Raw genomic sequence first — 17,180 nt, forward strand, 5'->3', positions numbered from 1 at the left:
ATATAGCTTTGGGACCAGGGACCAGGCTTGATCACTCAAGAGCTTTTGTGTAGCAGAGTTTTATTAAAGTGTGAAATGGGACAGAGAAAGCTTCTGACATAGACATCAGAAGGAGGATGGAGAATGCCCCCCCCTTGCTAGTCTTAGCAAGGGAGCTATATAGTTTCTCAGTTGGTTATTACAGTAAGTCAAAAGAAGGTCTCAAGGTTGTAAAGCTCTTACCAGACCCATGCCCAGAATTTACATTTCAAGATAAGAGGATTAGTCAGAAGATACCCAAGAAGAAGAAACCTGTCCTCGAGCAGGAAACATTGTTGTTCTATTATCTTCAGTTCAGTGCAGTGGCTCAGTCGTGTCTGACTCTTTGTGACCCCATGAAGTGCAGCACGCCAGGCCTCCTGTCCATCACCAACTTCCAGAGTTCACTCAAACTCATGTCCATCGAGTCGGTGATGCCATCCAGCCATCTCATCCTCTGTCATCCCCTTCTCCTCCTGCCCCCAATCCCTCCCAGCATCAGAGTTTTTTCCAATGAGTCAAGTCTTCACATGAGGTGGCCAAAGTATTGGAGTTTCACCTTTAGAATCGTTCCTTCCAAAGAACACCCAGGACTGATCTCCTTTAGAATGGACTGGTTGGATCTCCTTGAAGCCCGAGGGACTCTCAAGAGACTTCTCCAACACCACAGTTCAAAAGCATCAGTTCTTCGGCTCTCAACTTTCTTCACAATCCAACTTTCACATCCATACATGACCACTGGAAAAACCATAGCCTTGACTAGACGGACCTTTGTTGGCAAAGTAATGTCTCTGCTTAGTACAGAGTTTAAGCGGAGTTGTTTTGCTGTGTAATTATCAGCTCTGGGCTTAAAGAAAAAAGTTTGTCCTTTTCTCCTCCTTGATAATTCCAGACCGCTTTCTATCCTCCTTGAGAGCCCCAGACCTCTTTCTCCTCCTCGGGTACCCCGGACTTCTCAACCTACCTAGGAATTGACTCTCTCAGATCTTTGGCCAAAGAGATGTTTGTTTGTTAAAGTCCCAGAGGAAGCTTAACCTTTCCCCGAGTCCTCAGCCTGTCCTTCAACATGTATCATGTGTTCTTTCACCCGCCAGTGGTGCTGCAGCTCCATCAGACACAAAGGCAAGGTTTGTATCCACAACAGTTGCCATCCCCCGGCTGTAAGCTGGTTGTTCTTGAGTGTGAGGAGCATGAGGTGGGCTGCCTTGCCCCCCCACCCCCTTCTCTCTTTGTGGTCTTGGATCTATTGACTACTCAATTCTTAGTCCATATAGATCAGAGCTGATGCCCCAAGCGTCTAACCCCTGATCCGGTGCTGCTTTCATCGCAGTTGTCATATTTGGAAGATAGAATCAGAAAATGGGAAAGTACTGGCTGCTCTTTAATTTTATCTGGCACCTCAGAACCTGTAATGAACTGTCTCAGTCCCTGTCTGCCTCTTGAGATCGCTCAGCCATTTCTGCTGTTCTCCTTTTGCTGCCATACATGTCAGGGTGTGTGGAATAAGCTGGTGGATTGGATCTTCTGTGCCTGTTACTTAGGAAAACTGTAAGGACAGCAGTCCAACAAAGGGAATACACGTGAATCTTTCAGGCTCTTAGCTTGGCATCTCTGGGTGGACCAAACAGTCCCATCTCAAGGTCTTAGGATATGAGACCCCCACATCTCATAATTTTCCTCTCTTGTACTGGTCTATCTGGTCTGGGAGTGTAGACTCTTCCTGAGTTTGCTTTCTCCTTAGTTTGTATAATTTTTCCTTTTAAATTTGATTTTGAAGTATGTTGCTCTAGGGTCTGAAGTCATGTCCTGTTTCTTTGCTGTGGTAATTGGCTGTGTTTACGGGGCAGCTCGTCCTGGACTCTCTGTGGTGTGGGTTTACTGGGTAAGAGAAAATTTTTAAAGGAGAATACTTTCCCTTATTGGTTGTAATAGTTTCCTCCTGCATACAGAATTACCACTTGAAGCTACTTAGTATAGAGGTCAGCATGTTCTGTGATATGAGAAAGTATCTGAAGACCTTGACCTGTACATCTTTTTCTGGCTTTGAGTGATGTCAGAGATGCCTGCGTGAAGGGCACTGTGATAGTGTTGTTCACGTGTACTATCACCATGCCCTTTGAGCCTCACCAAGAGGTGTAGGAACTTCTCCTGACAAGGGTACTGTCCAGGTTCACACCCTCATATTTGTGAGGCTGTTAACTAAACTGTTACTGATGCTGCATGCTTGTCACCTGGGTGCTATCGATCATTCTGCCTCCACACTTAATTTTGTAGCAACGTAATGACAGAGCTTATGTAGTGGAGTGATAGCTTCAGTGATGAACCATCATTTGTTTTTTTTTCAAGGCTTAGCTACTTTCCTTTTTTATATTTGTATGCATTATAAGTGATTGTCTTTTATTTTTGTCATTAAGTTTCTATTTTATGTTACTCTTTGTATTTTATTTGCAATATGTGGGCTGGTTGGTTAGGAAAGTGCCCCCACCCCTATGGTGGAATTGGTGATCAGTACTTTTTACAGTTATTTATGTATTCTTGATGTTAAGCTATTATTGAATATATGCTTGGCAATTTTTTTATATTATAGTGTACATTGTTTTTTCACTGCTGAGGATGGTTTACTGCAAAATATCTGATAATTAGGATGTGTGCAATTTATCTCTTTTTATTTTGTTGTCATCAGCTTTTGGTGTTGTATCTGATAAATCATCAGTGAATCCACTGTCAAGAATAATTTTTAAGTTATCTATACGAAATTGTGGATGCTAGGTAAACTTGATAATCGTTTCACAGTATACATATCATTTAATTTTTCTCTGTAGCTTAAACTTACACAATATTTGTCATTGTAAAAGTTGCTTATACAACCCCCTGTATGTCACTGTTTAAAGAGTTGAGTTTAGGAAGGGAAATAATTAAAATACGTTGTATAAAAGAAACAATAACGCAGTTATCATCATTTAAAGTGTCTTGCCCTTGAAAGTCTGTGGTTAGTGACCCAAATGATCACATCCCTTAAGTCCTCCATCTCAGACACCCAGGTACCAACCCTGAGTTTGTTGAACTCAGCACTATGCTAAGTTTGCTGTTTTGTAGGGTGTGAGTAGGGAATGGCCCATTTCTATCCAGGCAGAGTTTTGTATTTGTAATATAGAGACTGGTCTCATAACTGCCCGAGTTCCCAGATCCCTGCATTGCTTCAGCCTCACTAGCAGGATCTGAGCACAACATGCTGTGAAAAACAGCTTTTATTGAGAATAAACCCTTTTAGTCTTAAGAGGAAGTATCTTGGCTTCCGACGTAACTTGAAACTTTTACCTGAGCACTGTTACAGACGGTAACTTATTGCTGTCAAGGTAACAGGCCCCGCCCCCTCCGCGGCCCGCCCCTCCCAGGAGCAGTGCGCACGGCGGCTGCTCTTCCCGCTCCTGGTCGGAAGCTCTAATACAAAAGCCCTTTCACACAGAGTCGGAAGTTGGAGAGCGCGGAGCCGAGTTCCCCGAGCGGCGCCTAAGCTTCCTTCTAGAGTAAGTTTGCAGAGCTCGCCACCCCTCCAACCCCCACCTCCGCCCCGCTCACTCGTCCTCAGGGTGTGGGAATTCTCGGCGACCTGAAATCCCCGGCACCCGGTGCTCGGCCCCGGATAGACGCTGCCGCTGCGGCCCAGTTATCTTTTCGTTTGGGTTTTAAGTGTTTCTGAGGTGGTTTCGGGCCTCGGTGCGCGTAGACACCGCCTCTGGCGACATTTTCCTGCTTAAAACCCTTTTTTATCTCTGGCCTCGCCAAGTAAAGCCCTCTCTCGCGAGTTGGAGTCGCGCCCCGCCGCGTCGCCTTTTCGACCCCTGGAGGCAGAGCCCGTCGCCCCCGCTCGCGGAGAGGCTGCGCCCTCTGCCTGGTCCCGGGGTTCCGGAGAGCCCGCCCGCTCCTGAGCCCCCTCTCGCCCAGCCCCTCTGTCCTCTCGTCTCCTCAGGCCGCTCCTTCTGCCCCGCAGGCCCCTCTTTCCCGTCAGCCCGTTCCTTCATCCCGCGTAGGGTAGGTGACCTGGGCCAGCCATGTGACAGCCAGTGCTGTAAAATAGAGAAGTATTAGTAAATTAGAAAGCCAGATCTCCAGGGACTGGAAAACAGCACAGGGAGAACTGCCCTGTCTCAGTGATGGGAGCGGGGAGGCGAAGGGCGATGAGGGCGTCAGAGGTCGAGAGCCCTAACTGGGTTTTGGCCAGGTTTGAGTCCCGAGTTTTGTTTTCACCCGCTTGGAGTCCCGCCACATGGGTTCAAGTCTCAGTCTGAGGTGGCCGGTTTTATCATGGTGCTGGCAGAGAAAGAGGTAAGGAGCAGAGAAGAAAGGGCTGGAAGGAAGCATAGCCACATGGCCTGCCAGAGAGTGGGGAGGAAGGGAGAGTCACAGCGAGAGGAGGGGAGTAATCTGGAGCGCAGAGAGGGAGCCGAAATGGGGGAAGAAAGAGGCAGACATAGGTATGGATTTTTGAAAGACTCAGGACGGTTGGAGAGAGAGCGTTTCGAGGGGAAACGAATTGCAGCAGCCTGGGACAGGACACATGTGAGAGAGGAAATAGGACAGGAACAGCAGGAGAGCAGAGGGGGAGAAAAAGAGACACTGAGACCCAGATGAAATAGGGAGATAGGTGAACAGAGGGGTAGGCTCGATCCAGGTGTGGCCAGTTATTTGGATACAGATGATTTTTTTAGTTATACAGAGGAGGATGAGAATTTCAAAACTCCTGTCTATAAGGCTTGTGTCTTGTTTTATTAGTTGTGGCAGAAGATGACTTTCATTTGCAAACCCTGTTGAGCCTGGGGCAGTGGCTTGATTCACTGAGGTGTGAGTGACCCCTTCCCTTGTCCTATCATAAAATAGAGGTCAGGGAAGAAGAGACCTGGGGCAAGAAATGACTGACTCTAGAGTGTCACTCTGTGGTAGCGTTTTTTTGTTTTAATGAAGTTTTTTGGCCGTGCTGTGCTCTGCGCTCAGGAGTTGTGGCTCCCAGGTTCTAAAGCACAGGCTCAGTAGTTGTGCACAGGCTTAGTTGCTTGTACTTGTGGGATCTTCCTGAGCCAGGGATAGAATCCATGTCCCCTGCATTGTCAGGCAGATTCTTATCCACTGTATCACTATTGGGTAGCATTTTTAAAGAAACACTTTGTTTTAAAAACGGATTCACAGTTTCTGTTTTCGTTATGTATGGTGCTTTTTGTAGCTTGGAATAGGTCTTATTCATTCAGTTTCTGTACTCATTTTTAACTTCAGAAATAAGCTTTTTTAGTTTCCAGTATTCTAGTCTTATCATCCTTTTCTAAATATGATTATTCTCCACATTTTTTTAAACTTTGACACCAGATTTTTAGATTAAAAATAATTCTCAGTTTGGTTTTTTTTTTTCAAATTTTTTTCAGATTCATTCCTTGCCTGAGTGCTTTCTTCCCTTCATCTCATACATTTGAAATTTTCTTTGGTAAGTAGTAAATCATCTTAGACTATTTTGTGCCATACTTAGGAAAAGTGTCACCTCGTTTATCAGTTCTAATGAGTTAAATGAACCCAGAGCCTATTATACAGAGTGAAATAAGTCAGAAAGAGAAAGACAAATACTGTATATTAATGCATGTATATGGAATTTAGAAAGATGGTACCAGTGATCCTACATGCAGGGCAACAAAGGGAGACACAGATGTAAAGAACAGACTTTTGGACTCAGTGGGAGAAGGTGAGGGTGGGATGATTTGAGAGAATAGCACTGAAACATGTAAATTACCATATGTAAAATAGAATGATCAGTGCAAGTTCAATGCACAAAGCAGGGTACCCAAAGCCAGTGCTCTGGAACAACCCAGAGAGATCTGGTGAGGAGGGAGGTGGAAGAGGTTTAAGAATGGGGGGTGCTGCTTCTGCTGCTAAGTCGTGTCAGTCATGTCCGACTCTGTGCGACCCCATAGACGGCAACCCAACAGGCTCCTCTGTTCCTAGGATTCTCCAGGCAAGAATACTGGCATGGGTTGCCATTTCCTTCTCCAGTGCATGAAAGTGAAAAGTGAAAGTGAAGTCGCTCAGTCGTGTCCAACTCTTAGCGACCCCATGGACTATAGCCTACCAGGCTCCGCCATCCATGGGATTTTCCAGGCAAGAGTACTGGAGTGTGGTGCCATTATCGTCACTAAGTGAAAGTGAAAGTGAAGTCACTCACTCTTGTCCAACTCTTTGCAACCCCATGGACTGTAGCCTACCAGGCTCCTCCCTCCATGGGATTCTCCAGGCAAGAGTACTAGAGTGGGTTGCCATTTCCTTCTCCAGGGGATCAGACCCAGGGATCGAACCCGGGTCTCCTGCATTCCAGGCAGACACTTTAAACTCTGAGCCACCAGGGAAGCCCGTTATAGTCACTAGCAGTCTGTTAATGAAGGAAAGGAAGGTTTTAAAACTCAGAATGGCACCAGGCCCCTCATCCATAAAATGCATTTTGGGATAATCTTGGCAGCAGATGATTCATCCCAGGCCATAAAATGATTAACTTGAATCTTGTAGAAGGGCAGATTACCATACAAATAGTTTTGTTTACATAGATTAGGGGAACAATATCTAAGTATAATGTACTGGTTTGTGAAGTAGGTTCTCAGCCATTAGGCGGAACTGACTTGAAGACAGAGTCTGGAGTAAGTGCATAGTCCATTCACATAGCTTAAGACAAACATTTCCATAAGAAAAATGGATTGGTGAACTCAAGGTTTGAGAATAGTTAACTTCAGGTGCAACAGTCATCATGGCAACAAGTATGTTAAAAGAAACCTCGTTTTAAATTTGTATAGAGAAGGAAAAATATATCGCTAGTTTGTTTCCTCCTGCCGCTTAAGAGAGATAAAAATGTCTAACACTTGCAGCCTATTTCCTCCATTTGTAGACCCTGGCTTTCCTGCCTGTTACCCTTTCATTCCCCCCCTTTTCTTTTAGAAGAATTATGTTGCCTAGGGAAAAGGGGCATCATTCTTGTTCCATAACTGCTTCCCAGCTGACAAGGGGCATTGTCCTTAAATTGGTGAGGCAACATATTCTCCTAACCCTCATACCGAAGATGTCTGATCCAGGGTCCCCAAATAGTAGTTGGAAGCAGCTGCAGCCGTAGCAGGAGTTTGAGCAACTATTGCAGGAAGGGGGACCCTTCAAGAGCTCCTGAAACTGAGCTCTTGTCTAACACTTGGAAATGAATTGTCTGAGGAGACACATGTGCTGACAAAGCAAGAGATTTTATTGGGAAAGGGCACCTGGGTGGAGAGCAGTAGGGTAAGGAAACCCAGGAGAACTGCTCTGCCACGTGGGTTGCAGTCTCGGGTTTTATGGTGATGAGATTAGTTTCTGGGTGGTCTTTGGCCAATCATTCTAATTCGGAGTCTTTCCTGGTGGCACATGCATGGCTCAGCCAAGATGGATGCTAGTGAGAGGGATTCTGGGAAGTGGACAGACACTCCATGTCTCCTTTCGACCTTTCCCGGACTCTTCAGGTTGGTGGTGGTTCATTAGTTCCATAATCCTTATCAGGATCTCCTGTCATAAAATAACTCATGCTCATAGTTACTATGGTGCCTGGCCAGGGTGGGTGGTTTCAATCAGTGTGCTTTCCCTAACACAACCATTTGTCCATATGTCACATTATGTCCATAGTTAAAGTACAAACTGTTGCACCAGTCCATTTTAGGGTTGGTCATCAGATGAAGAAGAGGCATCACATATGATGGTTGTTGAAGGTATTCGCAGACTTGGAGAAAGTCTTTTTCTTGAAGTGGAGATGTCCACCACAAAAGCCTTTCATGATGAAGAGGGGAGCACTCCGCAGACCCAGCAGTTAGACCAATTGTGGAATGCAGCTTAGGAGTGAGCCCAGGACAAGAAGGCATTGTCTTGAGGATCAAACGGCACACTCAGGATTTTTGGAGTCAGCAGAAGTAGGCTCACATAGATTATCAAGCCCGTCTGAAAAGTACAAAGTAGAGCATAGAAAGTAAAGATGTAAAGTGAAGTCACTTAGTTCTGGTCAGGGTGCCACCTCTTAACTCAAGTGTGATGTACCCACGAATCAGTTCCTGGCACTTTGACAGCTGTGGAAGAAGAAAGAATAACCTGGTAAGGGATTTCCCAGAGAGGCTCGAGGGATGGGCCCCAGATCCCAATGTTTTTAGATCCCAATGTCAATAGACTTGGGTCATGGGGTTACATTTGATATAAATGCCAGTGTAACAAAAGCCTAACCTACAACAACCGGTAAATCTACCTTATTTACATGCTAGGTGGACAAGATCCGTGTTTCAATGGTATGAGTATATTGCTGCCTTATTTGTACCCTCTATAGGGACAACAGATATCATGATTGAAGTAGAGGCCTTGACTAATTTTACAAAACAGGTCCTCCTAGATAGAACAAAAGCCATCCAAGCCTTAAAAGAGCAACTCCAAATGAGAAAACCAGTAATTCATAATAGAATGGCTTTGGACATACTCACAGCTGCTCAAGGAGGGACATGTGCTATAATTAGGGTTGAATGTTGTGAATACATTCCTGACTTATCTGGCAATGTATCGACTGCTTTAGATGACATGAAAAACCAGGTAAAAACAATGTCAAATAAAAACATTCCTTTCTGGACTTTGGTCCTATCTCGGGTGAAGGGTGATTGGTGGAAAACTGTATTTAACACTGTTACAGTTGCCTTGATAGTTCTGCTTTGTGGACCCTGAATTTTACAATGTATTATGAACTTAGTAACCCGAAGGTTGATGTCATTCTCCCAAATTGGTCGGAGAGCCAGGGTGCAATATATCCCTATGAATGATGCTCATAATATGAGTTAAGAGCATCAGGAGGGGGGAATGAAGAAGGAATTCATAGGGTCTGGACTCCATCTTAGGTCTGTTCATGCTGATCGTGCTCAGCCACCTTTCCAATGGACTCTGAACTCTCTGTTTAGTGTCTGTGAAAACAGGATAAGACCCCCACCAGACAGGGGAACCTTATCATATCTAGGTTACTCATTGCCTAAGAGAAAACATATACTAATCACCCCTTCCTCCAGACAGGCCATAAATTTTTCTGTATCTATTGGAGTGTAACCTCGGGTTTATTGATTATTGGCTAATTGTTTGACTGTTTGAGCACATAGCACATGAATGATGGGGTTATTGGGATTGTATTTTCCTTGGTTTATGTAAGTCTTAAGGAATTTGGAATGGTGGGTTCAGAAACGTACACATGGAGTATAAAAGATTTTCACAAATGCTGGTCAGGGTCCTTGGCTAAGAGGAGACACTGCCTTGGGCCCGCCGGTGTAGTAAACTGCACTCCATTATCTGCATTGTCCTTCTGAGTGAGTTTGTTTCCCGGAACATGTGGCTACAACAATAGGTAGGGGATGATTTAGTATGGGCTTAATTTTCTCAGGGCCTATGGCCCTAGTCCCTTCTGATATGATTAGGCCCAGATATCTAATAGATTGTTGACAAAGCTGAGCCTTTTCTCTTGATGCCTTATAACTGCAGCCTGCCAGAACGTTTACGAAATCTTCTGAGGCTCCTGAGCAAGCTTCCTCTGTCTCAGCACAGAGCAAAATATCATCTACATATTGTAACACCACCACTTCGGAGGTATTAAAGTTTTGTAGATCCTGTGACAAACTTTGTCCAAATAAGTGAGGACTGTCACGAAATCCTGGGGGGAAAACTGTCCAGGTTAACTGAGAAGCTGGCTGCATAGGGTCTTCAAAGGCAAATAGAAATTGACTTTCCTCCGCCAAAGGCACAGAATAGAAAACATCTTTCAAATCAATTACTGAGAAATATTTGGCTCGTTCAGGAATTTCAGACAATGGAGTATAAGGATTAGGCACCATGAGGTGTAAAGGAACTACAGCCTCATTTATTATTCATAAATCTTGAACTAGTCTCCATTTACCATTTGATTTCTTTATACACAAAATAGGAGTGTTACATGGACTGTTACAGGGAACTAATAGTCCCTGCTCCTTTAAAGTTTTGATGATGTGTTTTAACCCTTAACCTCAGGTTTCAGTGGATACTGCTTCTTATGTGGAAATAAGTGGGACTTTGAGCTTGACAACTACAGGAATAGCATTTAGTGCTTGACCCACAGATTTTCCATCAGCCCATACTCTAGGATTTACATTTTGTTCAACTAGAGGGAGAGAAAGGGAGGGCTCCATATTTATGAAAACAGAGGCATGGACCTTGTTCAGTATATTCCTCCCCAAAAGGGGTGAGGGAGACTCTGGCACAATCAGAAACTCGTGTGAAAATAGCCCAGAATCTCAGTTACAACATAAAGAATAACTGAAATAATACCCTTTGGCTCGTCCAGACAGTCCCATTATGGAAATGGATTGGGAAGGAAGTGGGCCAGGGGCTTCAGTAAGCATGGAGTAAGTTGCCCAGTATCTAAAAGGAAATCAATGGATTGGCCCCCCACAGTTATTAATACCTGGGGTTCCTCAGGTGTAATTAGGACAGGAGCTTGTGTGGGGACCCCTGGGCACCTTCAGTCCTGATTCAGAAATGTCCTTTTAGATTTGTATAGAGAAGGAAAAAAAAATATTGCTAGCTTGTTTCCTCCTGCTGCTTAAGAGAGATAAAAATGTCTGACACTTGCAGCCTATTTGCTGCCTTTGGAGACCCAGTTTGTTTCCTCCTGCCGCTTAAAAGAGATAAAAATGTCTGACACTTGCAGCCTATTTCCTCCATTTGGAGACCCCTGGCCTTCCTGCCTGTTACCCTCTCCACATCTTGTAATAAAATAGACTTACTTTCAACTGTGGTTTTACCAAAGACATGAATTGTGTGTATGTGTTTATGTGTGCACACACAAATGTATATTTCTGGTCTCAGCTCTTTACCAGAGAATAACGGAGGTATGACATTAGATCTTGTGAAATTAAAGGCATTTCTTTGAGAAATGGGAAAATAAAAGAACATTTAACATGATAAAACCAACAAAGTGCTTCATTCTTTCCTTTCAAAAAGAGAAAAAAAAAAGACACCTAATTTAACTGGTTAGTCTAATGGTCTGTTTTCTCCATTTTCGATGGTCAGTGGAAAAAAAGTGAGCTCTGTGGTGATATGAAGATGTTTCCCTCAGGTCCCACTTGTAACATGCAGATGAGAGACTAGACCGGAATCTCTGAGCATGAAAAACACTGACCCGTGAAATGATTAGCCAAATTGGCTGTGTGTCTCTGTGTGGCAGTTCTGGTTTGGAGGGAGTTTCTCATGGTAATCAGAATTGTAAATAGATTCCAGTCCTCCCTGAATGAAAAAGGAAAAGGAAAACTGTACAATGGAGGCAGGATCACAGGCTCAGAATTAGATGACTTCTATGAATAAGGCTAAATCTGAAGGGAGATTTTTTTATATCCTGACGTTCAGACCTCCACTGGCTTTCATTTGTTCTTGGGTCAAAAGCTTGACTCCTCACTGTTTCCCCACAACCCTCTGTCAAGCTCAGGGCCCTGTCAGTGTCTCCAGCCTCATCCTGGGAGTTGACCCTTTGCTCATGGTTCAGCCTGTCCTGGTCTCATTTACCTTTTCTCTGTTTCCAAATACCAAAACCATTTCTGTCTGACATTGTAGTTCCTTTTCTCACCTTCAGGTCACCGTGCCTCAGGCCCTTTGTCACCCTTCAAGTCTAGGCTCAGAGGGGTCTCTCCATCCCCTCCTAACAGTCTCTCTCGTGTTACCCAGGTTTATTGCCTCTGTATCAGTTGCCATCAGCAGAAATTAATGCCCTTCTTCATGGGTTATGAGTCCTTCCTGGTTCCCCTCTTTTTAGGGCTCATAGTTTTCCTCTTCTTTCCAGCGTGGCTGCAGTACCTGTTACTGGAAATGTCTTTAGATGAAAGGACTATGGGTTGGGCTGAATAATCCTCAGGGAAGACCAAGAGAACAGGGCAGGTGATGAAGATGTTTCCCATGTTCTGGACATTTCAGCTGTAATTGATCTTTACCCCACGTGACTACTTAATTACTCAAAAGATGAGCCAAGAAATATAGGAAGTCCTGAAAAGCCCTACAGAACTGGTGTCCTCAAGCAGTGAGCTAAGATGTCCCCATGTTTCGTCTGCTGGGTTTCATCCTCTGCAGCCCCCAGATCTAAGCTGTGTCCATCCAGGACCAGTCACCATCGTGGACAGCAGCTTTGCCATCTAGGAGTTCATGTGCTCCATGTCAGCATTGTGATTTCAGTGCACTGAGGATGAGCAGAAATCCAAAACCTAATGGGGCAGGAAGGAAACGCTGCCCCCTGTGCCCCGCAAGAGCTAGAATATCTTCCAAGTAGGTGTGGGTGGAGAAAACAGGAGAGAGTGAGACCTGGAGACCCTTCCTTTGAGACTTCCTCATCTCAAATGCCTTTGTACGTGGACTCCATAATGTCCCCAGGTGGTGGCAGACTTTCCCAGGAGGGCCAGTCTCTTGATTTTCATACTGCATGTGCAGTGTCCTTTGGGTGGTAGCTAGTGGGCACTCCTCTTATGATCCCCTTTACTAGGAAACCCCTGTGTGCTTTAGTCTTCCTTAGGCCAGTCATCAGGGAGGAGAGGCAGACAAATGGGGAAAGCGGAGGGAGCCTGGTGGGGTCTGCAGGATGGTTGTGGCAGTACTTGGGGGCATCAAGGTGAGCCCAGTGAATGGAGCGTGCACCCATCCCAAGTGTAGTTGCAGGGACAAGGGGTGTGTGGATCTGTTGGAAGAGAATGTCTCCGTTCAGGCTGGAGCACCAGGAAGCGGGTTTGTTGGAGAGCCCGCATGGAGTGGTTTGAGGTTCTACTGCCTGAGGTCGTGTTCCCCAGGACAGCAGTGCTGAGGCTGACATTTGCCTGCACAGGTTTGATTTGACAACTCGTGACCACACGTGAGCAGCAATGAAGGACTTGGAATTCAGCCAAAAGATGTCTTTTCCACTGTTAGAATGTGGCCTGGGCTGAGCCCGCAGGCATCTGTGGGTGCAGGAGGATGGGAGCCTTGGGCTTGAGGAACTGGTTCTAGCGGGTGCCCCCAGCATCCACTCCACTCCCACGCTTTTGTTGGCTCTTTTAGCAGGCAGGCACCGTAGAGTAACATGGAAAATCTCAGGTCATTTTTTTGCATCAACTTTGGTATCATTGTGTACTTGGGGTTGCCGGTGCAGAAAGGTTCATGTGCATTTGGGAAGATACCAAGAGAATCTGGAGTGTTTCCTTGGAAGATGCTGAGGTCTCAGTGGGCCATGTGCATCATTGCAATTATCCCTCTTTTTCATAGTCTTTGGAGATTTCAATGTTTGACCTGGATCACTCTCTGTAAATGAAACTATGGTGTCTTGTGTCTGTGGATCCTTGGGTGTCCTCTTTTGTATTTTGCCTCATGCATGAGCGATCAGGGCTTGGAATGCTTTGTGTTTGTATAAGAGGGTTAGAGGCTCATTATGGGCTCTGGACACGCTGTTGGACACCATGAAAGTTTGCAAGTTTGTTTCAGTCCCGCTGGGAAAATAGGAGCACTAGGTTAAGATCACAGAATGCTTGTTATAAGGTGGTCCTGCTCGGTTTGGATCTCTGGGCCCAACCTGAGAAGAGTCATAAAGTCCTGTGACGTCGGGGAGGATGGCTCCAAAAAATCAGAGGGCAGCGATGCCACAGTGATCTGCAGCCTGGAGGCTTATCCTCTAGAAAATGCAGCTGCAACTGTCTTGCTGCCAGGCTGGGTGCTGTGTTATCCACTCCTGTCCCTCCCAAAATAAGCACACATACAGCACAGTACAGAAAACAGGGAATCTTAACTGCACTGTTGGTGGTAATGTAAATGGTGCTGCTATGTTGGAAAATAAAATGGAAGTTCTTTAACAAATTAATATAGAACAGGCCTACAGTCTGTCAAACCCATTTCTGACAGATATCCAAAGGAAAAGCAATCAGTTTTTCAGGGATATGTCCACAGTCCCATGAGTGTGACTGGATTTGCAGTAGCCAAGGCATAGACACAGCCCAGATGTCTCTTGACAAAAGAATAGGTTACAAAAGTGTAGTATAGAAATATTTATTATATACTGTATATTCATGAACTATTTTTTTTCTGTATATAAATATAAAAATCAAGAATCCTGCATTTATGCTAGAATGAGTGAACCTAGAGAACATTGTGCCAAGTTAAATAAGCCTGACAAAGGAGGACAGACACTATGTGGAAACTAGAATTGTCAAACTCATAGAGCCATCGAGTAATAAGGCTTTACCAGGAGGTGGGTGGAGGGGAAAATGGGGCACTGGTAGTCAAAGAGTAGAGATTTTCTGTTGTAAAATAGTGAGTTCTGGGGATCTGAGGTACTGCATCCTGCCGGTAGTGTTTCTATATCCTTGAAATTCACCCAGAGAGAAATAAAACAGTGTAGTTATATGTAGAAGTGTAACTTACTCCACTATAATAATTATTCAGTGTATGAGTCTATCACATGATCACTTTATACCATTTTTGTTAGTTACACCTTAGTAAGGCTGGGAAAGAAAAAGAGAGTTTGGGGGTTCTTTTCTCCTCTGAATGGTGCTCAGTCCACGCTTCACGTTTCATTGATGACGCATTTTGCATACACGTGCCAGAGTCCAGCTCCAGCAGCCAGGGAGTCATCCTGAAGAGATGAGCGGTGTCGGCGGAGAATGATGCAGCCTCTGACTCAAGGTACGGGACTACATGTTTATTTCAAGCTTTAGCTTCTCTTTTGTACTTTGAGAAAAACATTAAGTCAGAGGTTTGGCATTTTCAGTTTCCCCTCACCCAGATTTATTATCTCCATAAAACCTTGTTGCCCTTCAAACAGAGTTTCTGCTTCATCGATTCTCTCAGAATCCTGTTTACTTTAATTTGTGATTATATCGTAACTCATGCTAATGTCTGAGCTACATACCACATTCCTCAGTTTATTTATTATCTTTTAAAATCGTGTTTGCCCCTAGCATCCTAAGTTCACTATCTCCTAAAAAGGCTTCTAGCTATTAATATCTCTGAAATTCCTAATCTGTATAAGCTATAGTAAAACATGCTAGCACTACCACATTCCTTAAATTTTTAGCTTCTAAGTATTCTTAATTATTCCTAAACCCTAAATTTGGCAAACTTCCATTACCATAAACATTTCCCAAACAATTAGGTTTCAGATAACCATCCTTCCCATGGCCTCAAGCTGCGGCCTACGTGCTCAGCCTGGAACACTTTTGTAAAGATCCTTGAACAAATGTCAGTGGTTAACTTTATGGATTATTCTCTGGGCACAACTGCAGAAGGCTTTGTGCCTTCTCATGCTCCTTTCAAGGACAATAAGCACCTTAACATTCTTTTCAGTCAACTCAACCGAGGAAAGAAAAAACAAGTTAGAATCACAAGCCCTGACTCCTTCATCCCAGGTCTGAGCCTGCAGGACAAGAAGAGGGGCTTGGGGCCGTGCCTACATTTTCTCAGTAATGCCTAACGCAGCTCCCGACACACGTTTTGTACCCTCTGACTAGAGATTCCCCTTCAGATAGTTTGTGTTGGTCCGCAGCTCGAGAATGTTTAAGATGCCCCAGTTGATTCCAGTCTGGATCCCTCACTGAGGATCAGGACTCTTGAGTCCTCCCAGTCCTGAGGGCTGAGATCTGGGCTGAGAAGGGGATGCTCTGTTCTTAGTGGGGATGGATCAGGGCCTGCTGTGTGACCTGAAGGAGATTGCCTGGTCAGTGGACGTGCCTCCTGCTGCTGTGTACATGAGGCCTCACCAGGAGGGGAGTGTGATCTAAGGGAAAGTGTGGGAAAGTCCCGTGTTGGTCTCTCTGCGGAAGTTGACTGTCCTGAGTCCCTCCTGAGAGAGTGGCCACAGGGGACTGTCTGTTCCTCATGGTGAGGGCTTCCCTGTGTGTGTGGTTGGGGCTCAGCAAGGGGATGTGTTGACTGTAAGCATTAAACAGCATGTTTTCAACTTTCATGATAGACCTCTGAAGACTCGTGTTGCCTGAGGAAGCCCTGAAGTTAAGAAAGAGGAAAGAAAAGGGGTGAGGCATGGCTCTTACTCAGGTAAGGTCATATTTAGTCTGTCCTAGCTGAAATGCCCTTCTCTGGACTCACTAATCGTGTCTGACTCTGGAGTGTCCTGTGTGACTCCTGTACATGCACACTCACCTGAGGCCTTCCCTCAGCCCTGTTGTCTCCACTTAGATCCCATCTCCCCATGACCCAGTGACCTGGCCCTTGTGAGGAAGCTCCCCTGGGCGCCGTCCAGGGCAGGGCTTCTCACCCATGGCTTGGAAATGGGGTCTCAGTGCTGTTGGGCAGCAGGGAATGCTTAGGGCCTATCTGGATGCGCTGTCCGCTCTCTGTCAACCAGCCTAAGGAAACTGCACGTGGATGTCAGGTGTTAGTATGCACAACAGCTGGTAAAATCTGGGAATCAGATCAATTGAGCCTGTCCTTTCCCTTTTGTGTATCTTGACATCCTTGTGAATATACCTTACATATACACAAAGAATTATTTCTGAGTACTGTGTTCTGTTCAGTTGGTTTGTCTGTTTTTATACCAGTACCACATAACCTTGATTACCTTGTAATAGGTGTTGAAATAGAAAGACCTCCATCTTCCTACTTCAAGAGTTTTGCTGTTTGCTCTTTGAATAGTTCTATGACTTTCACCATGTTTTGTTCTGCTTCTACAAAGATTGTCATGGTAATTTTGATAATGAGTTAATTGGTTGATTGACCCTTTGTGTAGTTATTAAAGAATCTGTTTTGATATAGCATGTTTCTTTTGTAATCTTTATGATTTTTACTGATGAAACTTTGTCATGTGTAAAAGAAGATACGGTTACTTCTTTTTAAATTTTGGGACCTTTGATTTCTTTTTCTCATCTAATTGCTCTAACGGTTTCAGTGCTTTCTTGAACCACAGTGCAGAGTGTGCATTCTTGCCTTCTTCTTGACCTCAGAGAAAAAGCTTTCTTTCATTCTTTCCCAATTGCTGTGCTCTTTTCATAATGGCATTTATTATGTTGATAATGGTATAATTTATTGTTTATAGTTTGTTGAGTGTTCCATCTTGAAAGGTTGTCAAATTGTTGTTGAATGGTTTTTTTTCTGCATCGAGTTGATCCTGTTTT

At 44.6% G+C, this 17,180-nt stretch overlaps 1 protein-coding gene across 2 annotated transcripts in view; it reads left to right on the forward strand.

Moving 5' to 3' along the window:
* The window catches only part of LOC138419209 (zinc finger protein 665-like), a 203,334-nt gene that overhangs the window by 169,196 nt on the left and 16,958 nt on the right, over nt 1-17,180 (forward strand). The window contains exons 1-4 of one of the 2 annotated variants that reach the window (XM_069551691.1): nt 3,403-3,545; nt 5,433-5,491; nt 14,658-14,736; nt 16,022-16,104. The exons of the other annotated variant lie outside the window; for it this stretch is intronic. Coding sequence (XP_069407792.1) covers nt 16,090-16,104 — 15 coding nt within the window. The 5' untranslated portion in view covers nt 3,403-3,545; nt 5,433-5,491; nt 14,658-14,736; nt 16,022-16,089. Of the gene's footprint in view, nt 1-3,402; nt 3,546-5,432; nt 5,492-14,657; nt 14,737-16,021; nt 16,105-17,180 lie in introns of those variants that run through there. 2 annotated transcript variants of the gene reach the window in all.

This window comes from Ovis canadensis, chromosome 14 (assembly GCF_042477335.2).
Source record: "Ovis canadensis isolate MfBH-ARS-UI-01 breed Bighorn chromosome 14, ARS-UI_OviCan_v2, whole genome shotgun sequence".
NCBI lineage: Eukaryota > Metazoa > Chordata > Mammalia > Artiodactyla > Bovidae > Ovis > Ovis canadensis.